The sequence below is a fragment of the Drosophila ficusphila genome, unplaced genomic scaffold (assembly GCF_018152265.1).
Source record: "Drosophila ficusphila isolate 14025-0441.05 unplaced genomic scaffold, ASM1815226v1 contig_414, whole genome shotgun sequence".
NCBI classification, from domain to species: Eukaryota; Metazoa; Arthropoda; class Insecta; order Diptera; family Drosophilidae; genus Drosophila; species Drosophila ficusphila.
This window is the reverse complement of record NW_025064328.1, coordinates 3731703-3748446: the sequence shown is the minus strand read 5'-3', so window position 1 is coordinate 3748446 and position 16744 is coordinate 3731703. Positions and strand designations below refer to the sequence as shown.

Below are 16744 nucleotides of genomic sequence, written 5' to 3'. Positions count from 1 at the left end.
TAAATATTCCGCCAAAGTGGAAAATAGGTTTGTCATCGATTTTAGTGCTACATAACATTTGCGCTAAACTCGCAATATATTAACAGCCCCGTCCTAAATGTGTGGTATATTTTTAGTACACAGCAAAGCCGTATATTAATAATCGTGAAAAACTATCGATGACAAGGTAAGCGGCCAGCTCATCTCTATCCCAAATGCCAATGAGTCCAAACAACAACAATTTGGCCCCCGCGAACTGCAAAAAACAAAACATCGAATCAGAAACGAAAACGAATAGACCCCGTGTCAAAGAGCAACCGCCAAAGAGAGCACCACCAACCGAAGTCAACCAAAGAGGCCAAAATCAGACCACCCATGTTCCCAGTGCATCCGCTTCTTCCGCTGCTGCTGCTCCTCCTATTCTGCGCCGAAAAAAGCCACCAGATCAATGTCGACTGCAACGAACTGCAGATGATGGGTCAGTTCATGTGCCCTGATCCGGCGAGGGGTCAAATCGATCCAAAGACCCAGCAGCTGGCCGGATGTACCAAGGAGGGCCGCGCCCGCGTCTGGTGCATCGCCGCCAATGAGATAAACTGCACGGAGACGGGCAACGCCACCTTTACTCGCGAAGTGCCCTGCAAGTGGACGTGAGTATCCCCTAGTTGTCATGAGTACAAATCTCCTAATGAATCTGCCCACCCACAGTAACGGCTATCACCTGGACACCACGCTGCTGCTCTCCGTCTTCCTGGGCATGTTCGGGGTGGATAGGTTCTACCTGGGCTATCCAGGCATTGGGCTCCTCAAGTTCTGCACCCTCGGTGGCATGTTTCTGGGCCAGCTAATCGACATTGTGTTGATAGCCCTGCAGGTCGTTGGTCCTGCCGATGGCTCTGCCTATGTGATACCCTACTACGGGGCCGGAATCCACATCGTGCGCAGCGATAACACCACCTACCGACTGCCCAGGGACGACTGGTGATGGTTAAGGCGGCACAGCGCCTGGTGTACAGTAGATCACGTTAAGTCCTTGTTATACCTTAAGTACGGCTTATGACACTAACAATAAGCAACGACTGCGGAACTACGATTCGATTCCGTTCGGATCGAGACTCTGATTAGTGCATTACGTACCCTAGTTGATAAGTGTAAAGATTGTTGCCACCCCTCCTTTGCGTAGCCTAAGTTGCATTGTTTAGTCTTAGTTACCACTGTACATGGTCCCGCATACAACTCTACATCTGTGTAAAATTGTATAGGCCGCATAGACAAATTGTTTGCCAATATAACTAACGATTTTAATCAGTTCCCTGTGTTTGCCTTTCCGTATCGGGCGCGGGATTGCCTCTGTCGCGCGGCAGACGAACAATCACACTTCTTGGCAATATAATTGGCCCACTTGTACTTTGATCTCGCTAACATTTTCGGCGTGACAGAGACTGGTCAACAAAAGAACAGAGAAACGAAAACGCCGGCGACATCCCGCGTTGTTGACGTTGACTCACCGGCGAAACGCCCAGACGCCAGAGCAAGCCGACGGAGAACGCACAAACCGGGCAATCGGATGGGAAAGACGGAAGCGAAAGGGGCCGGGGATCGGTTCGGAAAACATTTGCTCTTCTGGCCCTTTCATCTGATTGGCATTTCCGAAATTATCAGCGGCGACGCATCAGCCGGCGAGTTGTTCGATTTTAATTGCATGGCCGAAGTCCTCTGTAATTCGATGCGTTTTAATTAGGCTCTCAATTAAGATCAAGTTGAGTTTTTATCTTGAAATGGGTGACTGTTGCGTATAGCATGCAAATTTGATGATTGACCGGTAGTGTTTCAATTGCTTAGTAAAGATTTCAATTAGTTTTTGTGTTCTTACTTTTTATACGTTTGCAGAGGATATTATAATTTTAATATAAAAAGACAGGAAAGGAAAAAAATTATCACGCCGTTGTTTTTCATTATATCAACTTAATTTCTTCCAGATGAGGTTGTTTAACTACTATTGAATTTCGAATTGAATTGTATTGAAATCGGATAACTATAAAAATAAGGATTGTATTCTAACTCTCAAACCAACTGCAATTTTTATGATACAACCCCTTTCAAAATTTCCAAAAAAATGGGTTTGTTGAAAATTTATTAAAATTCAATACTTGTGAGTCCATAATTTTAATATTGTTTAGATGTTTTTATATAAATAAATAATTTAAATAAATTTTATTTAAATCTGACGACAATATGGAAAATTAAATAGAAAAATCGTCATAACTTGTTTTACAGTTTGAGAGCCACTATCATCATTAAGCTTTCGAAACGTAATTTTGTTTACGTGGTTTTAAAATTTAAATATTTTAACATTATCAATATAAAATCATTGGTATGTAATTAAGTTGTAATCAAGTAAAATGGAACATGTCAGTGTTTTTCAAACCTTTTTAAAGCAAAGTTTTAGAGCCACTCAGAATCCAGAAAACTGTACACAAATGGGGCATTGTTGAACGTTGGCCCAGGCAACGGTAAGTAATACTACACAATTGCCACGCCCCTCTTGGCAATGCACTGACCCCAGCCACGCCCACCGCCCACTTTATTGTTATGTAGACAAGTGGACATGCGGAGAAGAGCTTTTCAATTAGCCCGGCCAGAAGTTGACAATGTGTTGTTGATATGTCGCCGTGGATCCACTGGATACACCTAATTACAGTGTGAGTGTCGTGCCGCCTGTGTAAACATCAAAGGGGGAGGAGGGCCGGAGGGGTGACAAGGAGGGGCAGCACACAGAAAAAAATAGGATGTTAATATATACATATTTTAAATTTTATTAGTACTCAATAATTTTCTTAAACTGCGATAGATATTAAACAATTTTGTAATAAGAAATTTCGTTCTCAACAGGACTTTTGAACTAAGTATATTTAATATTATAACAAATTGCAGTATTCTTGGTTAACTAACACAAGGAACTAATTTATTTCTAATTTATACTTATAATTCTTTTAATTTTGAGATGCAATTTTTTGGCATGCAGCACTTCATCTATGTCTGCAAACATTTCCACTGCTTTTGTTACCTTTATATTGATGTATAGTACATTTTGCTACTGTTTCTTTTCCATGAGGCGATTGAACTCTGCACCATTAGGGAAATTTGAGCAGCTTGTTTGTAAGCCGGCTATTTGTTTTTGGGGTGCGTGTGGTAACCTTATGGAAAATGCCCAGATCGCGCAGATCCCCCCGAGATTGTTGACTCTCTGACTGGCCGCTAACTATTTCACAACTCCCACCGAGCTGGGGTTATTTAAACAGGGATTATCCTCACCTGATTCGCCTCCAGAAATAGCCACCACAATTGCGACCGAGTCACATATTGGCCAATTGCAAATATTTGCCAGTATCAAAATAGAATCGATTCGATACGCAAACGGCTTCGTATTGTATATATAGCATCATGGATTGTGGGTAATCGGGGTAAATAAGGGGGTGGGGCTGGAGTGGAGACGCTCGACGGGTTTCTTATTTGCTTAGAGCTTAGGAGCTCAACGCTTAATTACGCTCAAGTGGCGTGGAAAATTGTGGGGCGGGATTCTCAGATTTCCACCACCGCCCACTCGACCCGATGACGTTTATGCCAAATTGCTTTGCACTTTGTTTACAAGAGAGGAGAACCTATGCAAATAGCAAACGGCATTTAATGAAACGCAATTATTTAATTTTACAGACTGCGTCACGGTTCCCACCTGGCTGCATATTGCACCGTTCGCCTCATAAATAATGACTGGGCAACCTCCAGTGACAAAAAGTCCGCGGCCTGGGAAACGGCGCTCAGGTAGAGCTAAAGCTAACTCCAAAACCGAAACCAAACCATAATCCAAGTCGAGTTTCGTTCGTGATAAGTGCAATTTTCCAGCCACAACTACAGATACAATGAGTGCATAAATCATCTCCAGCTCAGCTGCAACTCCATGGCATTTTCTTAGCGTGCCGCGGCAGCTTTTCCAAAAACCAAAAAAAAAAGCACAAAAAAAAAAAAATAGCGAAAAACCACCGCATAAATGTCAAATGCCTGGCAGTTTGATTTGGCCGCGGGTTAAGTGTGAATTATCCCAGGGCCTCGGATCTCTCAGCACCATTTGTACGCTGTCTCATCTGCAGAATGCATTTAGGGGCTTTAAGTGCTATTATCGCATCCGAGACAAATGCCATAAGACACATTTCGGATTGCAAGTTGCAGTCACGGCAGCTTTTTCGATTATAATGAATGGACTCATTCATGGTGGGAAAGAACATGCATTCGAATTATAGTAAAACTAAAGGAGGAAACAAAGTATTTACCGAGCTATTCATAAATTTATTATTTTTATCAGTTAGTAGGTCTTATTGACATTTACTTAAACGCCTTATAATGAATCGATTTATAAATATGGGTGTTCTTTAAATATTTTTACACATGGGTTATCATGAAATTCCTCCAACACAAAGATATATAAACTTACTATTATCAAAATTTTTTAGGTTTTCATTCATAAAGAAAGGGTTCTACTCCTCCAACAGAATGATTCATTGTTTTTGATAACAATGGTGAAATTACCATAGGAACTATTTGTCTTTGATGACACATCACTTGTCGTTTGTCTTGAAAGTAGTTTTCCAGGTGCTAATTTCACGTGACTTTCGTTGGTTTCAAAGTTCGCTAAATTCACCTGACACTCACTGATCTAATCAGCCTTGTTCGCCCACTCTTGAACTTCATTTCATTCATAGTTTGAGTGGGGTACAATCTAATCGATACTACGACTGGGGAATGTTATTATCAGACGGGGAAAAGACCCCCGACACGCGGAGCTGTCAAAACAAAGAAATCGAGGCAGACAGCGCGGAATGCCAGTTGACAAATTCTAATTGGCAAAAGTTCCCGGAATCGAATCGTATTGAATTAAGTTGCTTACTACTAAGGTGTGTTGAAGCGCCGGGCGGCAGGCGGCGGGGCGCCTCTCATGTTCGCCTTGTTAACACTTTGCCACCGCTTAGGTGTTCAATTCACCGAGGAATGTGTGAATGTAGATTGAAATTCGATTTTAATGGCAATTTTTGAGGGCTGCGCCTTTGAAGTCGCTTCTTTGTTTGTCTGTGACCGCAGCACCAGAAATATAAACAGATAATTATTTTGTACAGCAAAAATCACAAAATATTAGATAGGTTTTTTTATCTTAACAGAATACTTAATGACATATATATTTATGACGTACTTTGTAGTGTTCTATCACAATAATAGTGCTATGTGGTATCACAATAATATGGATTAAAACATATTTTATGATTTAGGGTAGACGAAAAATGTGAAGTATCTTACATATATGACAAAATCTTATGATGGTTGAGATTCCTATATTTGGTAAAATAAAAATTAAATAGATACGATTTTAAAGACTTAAATAAATTTATTTTATTTATTTTATTATATATTTATGATATTATTCATTTTGTTTCGTAAAAGTTTCACCAACGTGTTAACATTTGGTTCCTCTACGCATTATAAATTCGTATAATGGTACACTAACAGAAACAATGTAGTTTCAAAATTTTGGATAAATCTGTCACCAGTTATAACGTTCGGATTGGCGCTTTTCTTGGGGGTGAAACAAAGTATCTCAATCGTGCAAGAGCCGAGCGCCAAAAGAGCGCCGCGTTCTCTCTCGTGTGGCTAAACTCGCGTTCGGGTTAACAGTTTGTTTTGCTGTTGAGTCTACAGACTGCTAAATGTTAAGATACTTTTGAGGAAAAATTCGAACCGTCAGTTCTCATCTAGCTGCGCCGGCGAGCGGTCCGTTTTGAAAAGCGCTCGTGAGTGGAATTCGAAATCTCGAATTGCTGGCCAGGAAAATCCCTCTGTTGTGTGGGAAAACTCGCGCGCGATTTTCCCGTTCGCCGAGGCACGGACTACAATCGTTTGCAGAGCGTAAATGCAATTGAAACGATCGTAAAGTACGGCTGAAAGTAAACAAAAACAAAAAAAAAATAGAAAACAACAAGTAACGAAGTTTGTTATCAACGCGACGAGAGCTTAATGCGGGGCTTAGCTTGATTTTCAGATTTCCTGCGTGTGCTAATACGTCGTTTTCCCCACTCGCTGGCCAACTGGGAGCGTTTTCCAGTGGGTCCGGTGAATTGGCGCGCAATTTCATTGAATCGAATTGAATGCAAATTGCAATTGCGGTGCAGCGCGAAATTGAACCTTTGACAGCGACAACGACGGCGACGTCGACGACGATGGGCGCGCACAACGTGGCGTATGCGTAATCTGTGGCAAACGAATCGAAGTACTCGCAATCAAATTGAAATTGAAATGAAATGAAAGGCGCGCGCCGGCTCAAATAAATTATGCGCCAGTGAGTTCTAAGTGTCAGCCGTCTCTTTCCAATCGCGTAGCCCCATCTCTTTCGCGCAGAAAAATAGACCCAAGCCCAGGCAATTGAAAATGCGATTCATATCGGCCCGAGTAGCAACAACAACAACAACAGCAGCAGCAGCAACAACAAAAGTAACAACAAGACAACAGCTACAACAACCACACTGATGATCGTTGGCAACATGTCAAGCATAATTAATTTTCGATTCTGTTTCTGCCGCCGCCGATTTCTTGCCACTAGCACCTCATCTGGAAATCTGGAAGTGTAATTACGGGTAAACTTTGCGTCTTTACTTGTTTTTATTTTTTTTTTTCAATTTTTTTTTTTGTTTTTTGCTTTGTAATTAATCTCTGCCTCTCCCTGATTCCCGATTCCCCGATTTGTTTTTGTTTTTTTTTTGCTTTTCTTCCCGCTCTTTGTTGCTATATTGCCAAGTACGATTTTGTTTTATTATAATGCGAAACATATAAACATTTCACTTATCTGTGTGTATCTGCGAACGTGTGTGCTATCTGCCTTTGTTGTTTCAACATTTTGCGAAAATTGTTTAATTGTTTGGATTCTATTATCACATTTGGCACTCTCGCTCTCGGCTCTCCCTTCTCAAAAATTTATTATAGCCGATCATTATAAATTTGAAAATCACAAGCTGATCAAATTACGAATAAGCAAACATATGTTTGATTGCCTGCCGAGCAATTAATAAAGAACATTTGCATAGCATTTTGTAAAGCGGAAACTCGCTGTTGAATTTAATTGCCTGGCAACCAATTGGGTTTGAAAATATTCGAAAACTTTTGAGGCGTTCTAAGTGTTTTGGGTACACGTACTACCTTTAAGCCGCTTAACAGCTCCCGACTAAGTGAGTGATTAAACAAAGTATCTTAGATTGGATATACATATTCGTATGTGCACACAACACTTTATCTGTTGCCGGGCATGAATCACCGCTGAGACATATTGTTTAACCAATTAGTAACGATGTGTCAAATATCGCCCGGTGATATATAGATAAACTGGCCAACTGTCAGGCCCGGCTGATAAATCACTGCGGCAGCTGCAACTGCAACTGCAACTTCAATTGCAACTTGAATTGTCACTAAGCTAATCGCTGGCAATTTCCTGTATTACATTCACAAAGCCATAAAAAGTATTATCCCTGGGAAGGGAGGCTAAAATAGGGAATACAATAAACTGGCTCATTAGGAGGACGGACGGTCAGAAGGACACAAATACAAATTACGACTCCTGGGGCAATGAAGATGGCAAAGACACAAGCCGAAACGCAAACAGAAGAGCCAATAAAGTGTGCACAGAGAGAAATATAACAAATTTAAATGTGATATTTCATTAGCCAGGAAAAAGTTAAATAATTCCCAAATTTATTCCTAAACTAAGAGATAATTCCTTGGCTTGAAGTTTTATTAGTTTTGAAACCTCTTGAACAATTAGTAATGTTTCCTTCTTCGTTATCCTTTTTTCGAGTGATGAAAAACCTTGGAAGTAATGAAAACCAACTAATATCTTTCTGTGTAAATACTGTTGGTAATAACTGCGCATTGCAGGGGGATCCGTTGGGGGCGTTGGGGAGGGAAGAAGCCAACGCTACATGGGTTAATATGAATGTGCGCCGGCATGTCCATGAAATGTCCATAGAACAGACGTCTGACTAGCAGTTCGAGTACTCGGCTAAACAGGCGACACACCAGGCCGTGGATGACAGTCCCAGTCGCAGTCGCAGTCGCAGTCCCAGTCCCCATTCCAATCCTCCTATCCTCCGATTCCCAATCCCTCCGATCCCTGATCCCCAATTGCAGTGGCAGAGACAAACGGACGGACTTTCCCGTACTGCCTAGGTGTCGCTTTTTGTTGCTGTTGCTGTTGCTGTTGGTGTCTCTGTTCGCTTTATAATAAAAATGCAACCATACCAGTTTTGCCAACTGACAACTCACATACACAGGCGGCGGGGCCAACTCGTTTGCCCCTTCTGCCCACCGACCAACATCAGCAACAACATCAACATCGGCAACAATAACAACTGCAGCTACAACTACGAGCTGCATGTGAATTTGGTTTCAAAAAACTATGTGTTTATACCCTTGGATCAAGGGTAATTGAAGTGGATGATGTTGTTTGCTTAGCAGTCAGGATGGGCAATTGCTGGGGGAAATTAGTTGGGGAGCTCTTGAATTAAAGTAGTTAGAAGTGTAGATGGCGTTAAAAGCTTAAAACTACTGAGTTAAGTCCCTGTTCAACTTTTATTGTTGCTATAAGAACTTCATTAAGATGTATGCTTTTAAGTCTTTTGTATTAGTAAATAATGTAGGTACCTGTTTATTTTATAAACAGTTGAGAAATTGGATTTTTCATGACTTTGAACTACTTTTAATTTGAATTGGTACCACTTAGTTAACCAATTTATATCCATTTGTTTTTCTAGTTTTTAAAGCAAGCAAATGGTTTATTTGTAAACATTTAAATAAATAAAGGCTTTCCGAGTATTTGAGGGCTTAAGGGGATGGTCTAGCTATCCAGAGCATTTCTTATTCGGTACTTTTGATCCATTAAATCCGATTCCTGTTGCAACTCTCTCTCGCTCCCGTTGGCCCCGTTCACGCACCTGTCCGCGCAAAAAGCCAGGCGGTCTGCGATCCGCGATCTGCGGTCTGCAATCTTCGGCGGGTCTTCTGGTCTGCAGGTCTGCTCCACACACACTCCACACACACTCCACGCTCCACTCGAGCGATCTGCTTTCCGCACAAACAACACTCCGCCCGGAGAAGTTTTTCCTCGCGACTGCAACTGGTGACTTTGCAGGTGTTTTGTTTGTTTGCTGGACTTGATTATGCTGCCGGCGGAGAGGGGTATTTTGGAAACAGAGGCAAGGGGATGACAGGGGGGGAACCGGCGGCACTGCCTGCATAATAATAATCCGGCAATTAAAATATGATCGCATAATAACTCGACACTCGCGCGTCTGCTTATGATTTATGGCCCAGCTTGTTCGGCCAGCGACTTTTAGCTTATTTATAGAGATGGTCCGGCTATAGAGCGCCGATTCCCGTTCTCCGGCGAATTCTTCTAGCGGGGTAATTGTGTGGCTGCGACTACTTTTTCCGCCGCTTGTTCTTCGGCTCTTCGCATACTTTTGCATTCGCTTAAAGGTAAATTGCTGTCGCCAAGCGCCAGACGCTCTAGGAGAAACCCCTCGCCAACTAAGGCCCCCTTTCGGCCCCTCCATCGAAGCTTCCCCCTAAACAACCCCCTTTTTAAACAAGCCGGCTTGGCTCGTTTCGTTTTGGCAAAACCCAAAACAGAAGACCGAAGAGCAGGCGAAAAAAAAGTAAAAAAATAAGACTGAGAAGCAAAAAGCAAAACATTTGATACGCCTCCCCTCTCGCGTTTAAGCCTCCCCCCTCGACTCCACTTTTATGACACGGCCTGTCCGACTGTTGCTTCTAATAAATAATTTTAAATGCTGACTACAAAACGAAACCGAACGAATGAAGTGAAGTTTAAGTGTAACCCAATAGCCAAGTCGCGTTCTTAATTGCCTGCGTGGGATGTGGGGCTGTGGGACATGTTGCTGCTGCTGCTGTGTCTCTCTTGTTGCTGCCGCTCCGAGATGTTGCCACAGTATACTATACAGTATAGTATAGTATATATAGTATAGTGTGTGTTGCAGCTGTGCAAAGTGGGCCAAGTGCCCACTTCGGTGGGTCCAAGTCCAAAGTCTTGACACGCATCTCGGGGGTAGTTTCTCCGTTTGCCAGCCTCTGTTTCCCATTTTCATTTCCATTTCCCCGTTAGATGGATGGCTTATGACGTCAGCCTCTTTGTCGCCATATGTCTAGGCCCAAACACCACGCACACCCCACACACCAACAACACACACACACACACTCTGTCGATGGGGAAAAAGCATGCGTCATCGCAGCGTCTGTCGATTGCAATTTCACCAGGCCCCCAGACAATTGAGAAGGGAATCCAGCGATGGCAAGGGGTCTTCTGCGTCACAACAACCAATGATAATTTCGCCATGACACGCAAAGCACACACACACACTTGCACACAAAAAGTAACACAGCAATTTTCCTTTTTTGTTGTACAATCACAGAAACTAATTAATATTTGCAGAACAATACACAGCTAATAAAAATTCCGCTGATAAGATATTAAAAATAGACAATTCCCCCCTCGTTGTCCCTTTAACGATATCTCGAAGTGCTGGTTCTGCCAGACTAAACGGCGTGTACTTTGGCGATTAGTGGAGTATTTCGAGGGGTAATGAAATACACTTCGGAGAGGGCCATTAAAAAAATATATATACCATAAACGATATATGCAAAAATGGGGGTGTTCCAATAGCCTGGGAAACTAATTAAAATAAATCTCTTAAAGGAATTGTAGCGTGTAACGAAGGTATTCTGTGGTGAGTTCTAGGATCTGTCCTTGCGGGTGCACACTATAGGGTCCGGCTCTCGCTCGTCTGCTTTGGGGGTGGAGGTCTTGCTTAGACAAATCCGCACACTAGCTACATATTATTATTTTTAAGACCAGAATTGAGTGTGCTGACGAAAATAAATGCGAGATATCAAAATCAGAAGAGAAATAGATAAAATTCAAAAAAAACAAGAGATAGAAAAGATCGAGAAAAGTTAGAATCAGCGATGCCACAGATGTTGTCGTGGTCGCGAAATGCCCACCCTACCTATGATCACCATCCTTCAGAGCTAAACTCCGGTGACCCCTAATACCCTACGATTGTGGAAGCATCAGCCGAGTTAAAAAAAACGTGAACTACTCGAAATTCATTTCAAATACAATTTAATTAATAGTTATACAAGAATTCATTATTGTTATTTGCTAACAGGTAGATACTACAAATTTTATATAAATATAATAAATGATATACAGGCGATAAAAATACTATTTAGATACTTAAATATTTAAATGATGTTATCCTCATAAATTAAAGTAGTTATAATGTTCGTATATATTTAAAAAGATAAGAAATAAGAAAAATATAGGGTATTCAGATATCGTACTTCACCAATAAAAAATATTACTCTGGTATAACAATAGATATTTAAATTTCATTGCTTTAATTTATTTTTTTATTTCACTAAATCATCTTCATTCTGTTTGATATCTTTTTGTTTAATTTAATTTAGTTTAGTGAGGCTATCGGTTCAGGGTTCTTTTAAATTCACAGTTTCATTCAAGTAGATTGTTAAAAATTATTTCATAGAGTATTTCGCAATAAGATATAAATAGAATAGATATAAATGCAATAATGAGAATAATAAACTCACAGCTTATACGTTGTTCCAGCGGCGAAAGATCGATCTCCCGGGCAGGTGGCTGTAAAGGGTGAAATTGGGGCTCGAAAACACAAAACTATTCTATAAAAATCTTTTAACTTGGAACCCTTTTAGGCATACATATTTTACTGAGAACCGACTGTGATATCTTCACTTAACCACATTTTTAAATTTAATATTCACTATTGTTTCTTATCAGAAGTTGCTGTTTTCAAATTATATCTAAATTTACAAAAAAAAATAAATATTTAATTTATCGCTTTTAAGTCATAGTTGAGCGAATTTTCCAAAACAAAATCGATGCGTAAATAACTCCACTCGTGAAAAATTAAGTTTTAAATTTAATTTAATTTAAATATTACGTTTTAGACTGAATCATTCAGACTTTAGAAAATATCACTTAAACTTGATTTTTACGGCATGTTGCTATCTTTGATTCATTAAATTTTCTTCACTTTGGCACGTTTCAAAACTTTCAAATTTTTAATTATAATATTTCACTTAAAAAAAATCGCAGTAGCGGCTTAAAAGCAATTCCAGGTTATATATTCCCTTTTGTGTCCATATTTGGCTATACTAAATCTGCTGCTGCTGCTGCCGTGGGTAGAGAGGGTTAAACATCTCTCTAAATCACTTCTTTAATGCCGCATTCTTGAATTTAATTCCAGCTGAAACTCCTCATTTTTCTTGTCCGATTTTTATTCCTTAATTTTCCTTTAATTCCGATTCTTATTCCTTAATTTTCCTTATCCGATTTAATTTGGGGCACGATATACAATCATGCCCCCCACTGTCTTGAAGGGGTGCTCCCACGGATGCCAATATTGATGGCCACGTGAGAAATATATATATCATATATATCTAAAGAAAATCTGGGGTTAGAATTGATAAAAAATCTACTTCCACCACTTACATCGCAATAGTTTTCCAAAATTAATCACAAAAATATTATTCAGCTAGGCTCGCTGCACTTATTCCTCTTATTATTTTCCACGATTTCAATATATAGTGTTTAAACAAAACTTTGTTGACGTTGAGAAAAATTGGCACGTCTGCTCATATCGGATGTCAATCAGAAAAGAACCTTACCAAATATAGGTAGTGTTGGGCTAGGGTATGGTCGGAAGTTCGCCACAGATGATAACACCATATGTCTAAGACGAGCTTCCCACTGCATCTCTGTTACAGCTGATTTATCGAACATATGTGTAATTAGCTAAGACACTAAGCCGAGCTTAGATATATTTTAAAGCATGCTTCTAGGCCGAACTAAACTATCTGGTCGCTACAGGCGCCGTTACAAAACCCCCCTGCCACAATCAGACTAGGGTATTTCATTCTAGATACCCTAGGCTGATACCGCCTGGAGTGACGTCATTGGCGAATGTCTTTGGCGTGATAATTACCCAACAGTCGCCCTTGCAGATCTTCAAGCTCGTAGTAATTATTACCTATCTTTCTTTTAATGCGTGCTTTTACGAAGGAAGGTCCAAATTTGGCGTTGTAACCTGTTTGAAAGCAACTCTGCTTGAAGTTACGTCGAAATACCTCCTGTCCTACCACAAAAGATACTTCTCTAGAACGTAAGTTGTATCTCTTTTCGTTACGATCGTGAGCTTTCTGCATTTGTTTACCAGCTTCTTCGCGATTTATCTGGAAAGAATCCTGTCTATTAAACAATAGCGAGCGGTCGTCTAGCATATTCAATTTTCTTAACAAAGCATAAGTTGATCCTGAAGTAACCATATGCTGACCAAAAGCCATATAGTATGGTGTGGTACCTATACTAGAATGAAACGAAGATCGTAAGGCACAACATATCTTGTTCAAATACTCATCCCAGTCTTTTTGATCAGGACGCAAGTACGCTCTAATAGCTGAGATGACAGAACGATTTACGCGCTCAGAAGCGTTGGCCTGAGGCGAGTGAACAGCTGTTAGCGTGTGTGAGATTTCGTACTGCTTCATAAGTTTCTGAAACGCTACCGAACGGAATTGTGATCCGTTGTCTGATACGACAGTTTCTGGAACTCCGAATGTCATAAATAGTTCTCCTTCAAGGTACTTTATTACGACATCAGCATTTATCTTTCTAACAGGTTTTAAAAATACAAATTTAGAGAAATGATCGAGGACAATGAAAATGCCTATGTTTCCACTTCTCGATCGAGGGTAAGGACCAAGAAAATCAATGAAAATTCGTTGGAAAAGCCTAAAAGTTATTGGTGCTTTTCCTAAAGTCGGTCTGAGAACTTGATTTGGTGATTTGGTTGTTTTACATGTCTCACAAGCATTGATATATGCTTTGATGTCAGGCACAAGACGAGGCCAAAAATAATATCTTCTAACACGCTCGATAGTCTTATGGATGCCACCATGAGAGGCCAAGGGACTGTTATGTGCTTGGAATAGGACTTCAGGTATCAATTCTGTCGGTATCCATAACTTCCAGGCATATTCATCGTGAACCTTTTCACCTGTCAAATGTTCTGCTTTTCTGTAAACATAGCCGTCTTCTGTTTTTAAGTCAGGGAAATTTACTTTATTTGCCGAAACTTTTGCTACCAAATCTTGATACGCAGCAGATTTAAAGTGCTCTGAACTCAAATCAACCAGCAAACCTTCACGAAAATCTAATGCTGCCACTTCATCTTCGTTAACGCGAGACAAGGAGTCGGGAACGATGTTTAAAGAACCTTTTCGATGCTCAATCTTAAATCGAAATCTTTGAAGAGATAATGCCCACCGAGCTAAACGAGAACTAAGGTCATGATTAGACATGAGCCACTTGAGCGATGCGTGATCGGTGATAATGGTAAATTCGTGTCCTTCCACGTATGCTCTAAAATTCTTCAGGGCTACTATAGCTGCTAAGCACTCCTGTTCGGTCACGGTATAGTTCCTCTGCGCACGATTTAATTTCTTCGAAACAAAAGCTATCGGACGTTCGTCTCCCTCTTGAGATAATTGTACCAAGACGGCACCGACACCAGTCTTGCTAGCGTCACAATGGATGGCGAACGGCTTAGAAAAATCCGGGCTACTCAATACCGGAGCTTCACTAAGACGACTCTTCAGCGCTTCGAATGCCTTCAGTGCTTCAGGAGTCAAACAGAATTTACGTTTTGTTGTCATCAAGTCGGTTAAGGGAGAAGCGAGAGAGGCAAAATTTGGTACAAATTTGCGATACCAGCCGCATAATCCCATAAAACTCCTTAAACCTCGTAAAGTTTTAGGAACAGGAAATTCGGTAATTGCTTTGACCTTATCAGGATCTGTTCGGATTCCGCCATCGCCAATAATATGGCCAAGATAACGCACCCGTCGCATACAGAAATGACTTTTGCCAATATTGATTGTCAATCCTGCACGCTTGATGTGAAATGCGATCTCTCTGAGAACGTCAAGATGACTGTTAAAGTTGGAGGAAACTACAAGAAGATCGTCTAAATAAACGAATACTTCGTTTCTTAGATGCGCTGGAACGACTTTGTCCATTAAGCGAGACATGGTACTTGTGGCATTGCATAGGCCAAAAGGCATTACCTTAAATTGGTAAAGAGGCCTACCGGGGACTGTAAACGCAGTCTTGTCTCGAGAATTAATTTCTAAAGGCACCTGCCAATAAGCATCTTTCAAGTCCAAGCTTGAAATATATTCCGCCTTAGGCAAACGACTCAAAATTCCGCTGATTTGAGGAAGCTGATATGCGTCTTTCTCTGTAAAGCTATTGACTTTTCGACAATCTAAACAAATTCTAACTTTACCAGGTTTGGTAACCATCACTATAGGGGAAGACCAAGCGCTTTCCGACTCTTCAATTACGCCCAATTGCAACATCCTGTCAATTTCGGCGTACATACTCTTCTCAACAGCTGGCGACACTGGAAAATGGCGCTGTTTAATCGGCTTTGCTCCACCCACATCTATTGAATGAGTTATTAAATTCGTTTTTCCAAGTCCTTCCTGCGTGAATGACGGGAAACAATTGATGACATTGCCAAGCTTTGCTTTTTCCTCAGCAGACAAGTCGTGTTGATCAACTTCGACCTTGCTGCTAGCTTCGATAGTAGTTTCTAACTCTGATATATTAAGGTTTTTGGGGAGAAGATCATATAGTCTCCAAAAATCTATACCTAAATAAAGATCATGTTTCAAAGACGGTACTAGGTAAATATTTAAAGGTTTTCTCTTGTCTCCATATTCTACGTCAATTTTCATTCTTCCTACTACTTGCTGAGGTCGTCCATCTGCTGTTTTGGCTTTAATGTTTAATGGCTTGTATTCGGTATCATTCGCCATAACTTCTTTAGCTAGATCTCCTCCAATACAACTTATTGAGGCCCCTGAGTCCAGCAAACCAAAAACAGTACGGTCTAATAAGCGAATCGGCAGAAATGGTCGTGGATCTCTTGATCCCGTAGGGAGAGAACAAATATATTTCAACCCGAGCCTACAGCTTTTAACATTCTGCCAAAACCTTTTAATTCTTTCGGAGCTGCGAGACTTACGGATTTCTAAGAGATGTTCAGAAAACACAGTAGGAGTTAAAATCTGAGGTAACTTTTTAAGTTTACAATGCAGTAGAGAGCCGACATTGCTTTTTGATACGTCCGGGGAAGTTGGTGATGCGACTAATGGTGCATTCACATCTGATCGGTCATAGTTGATTGGTGACGAGAGGCATTCAAAGTCTTCGGTTTGAACTGCGACTTCGAACTGCCGGGCTTTAAGTTTTTTGAGCACTTAACGCAGTTTGGCTTATAGGTGTTAGCGGTTCCGCAACCGTAACAAAATACGCGCTTCTCTGATAAGCAATCTTGGTATCTGTGCCCTTCTTTGCGGCAATTCCAGCATACCAAGGAAAATGCGTCCACCTCTAATTCACTTTCGGATTCGGACCCATTCTGAGAATCTGGCTCTTGAATAAGCTCTGAGACTTCTCGTCTAAACGGTGTGTTTTTACTGTATCCGTGAGAGCGTTTGACATCGTCTAGAAAAGCTTCGCGTCGACGACAAGTTTCTCTCAACTCAGATA

At 40.9% G+C, this 16744-nt stretch overlaps 2 protein-coding genes across 2 annotated transcripts in view; both read left to right on the top strand.

Moving 5' to 3' along the window:
* Window positions 1-169: 169 nt before the first annotated feature.
* LOC108101207 (TM2 domain-containing protein CG10795) lies at window positions 170-1287 on the top strand. Its single transcript, XM_017205459.2, has 2 exons — window positions 170-629; window positions 688-1287. Exons 1-2 carry the CDS (start codon window positions 355-357, stop codon window positions 962-964), a joined length of 552 nt encoding a protein of 183 aa, XP_017060948.1. The 5' UTR covers window positions 170-354; the 3' UTR covers window positions 965-1287.
* Window positions 1288-5758: 4471 nt separating this feature from the next.
* LOC108087852 (BMP-binding endothelial regulator protein) overlaps window positions 5759-16744 on the top strand; it is a 37250-nt gene continuing 26264 nt past the window's right edge. The window contains exon 1 of the mRNA XM_043208331.1: window positions 5759-6656. The gene's annotated coding sequence lies outside the window, so the exon portion shown is untranslated. The remainder of the gene's footprint in view (window positions 6657-16744) is intronic.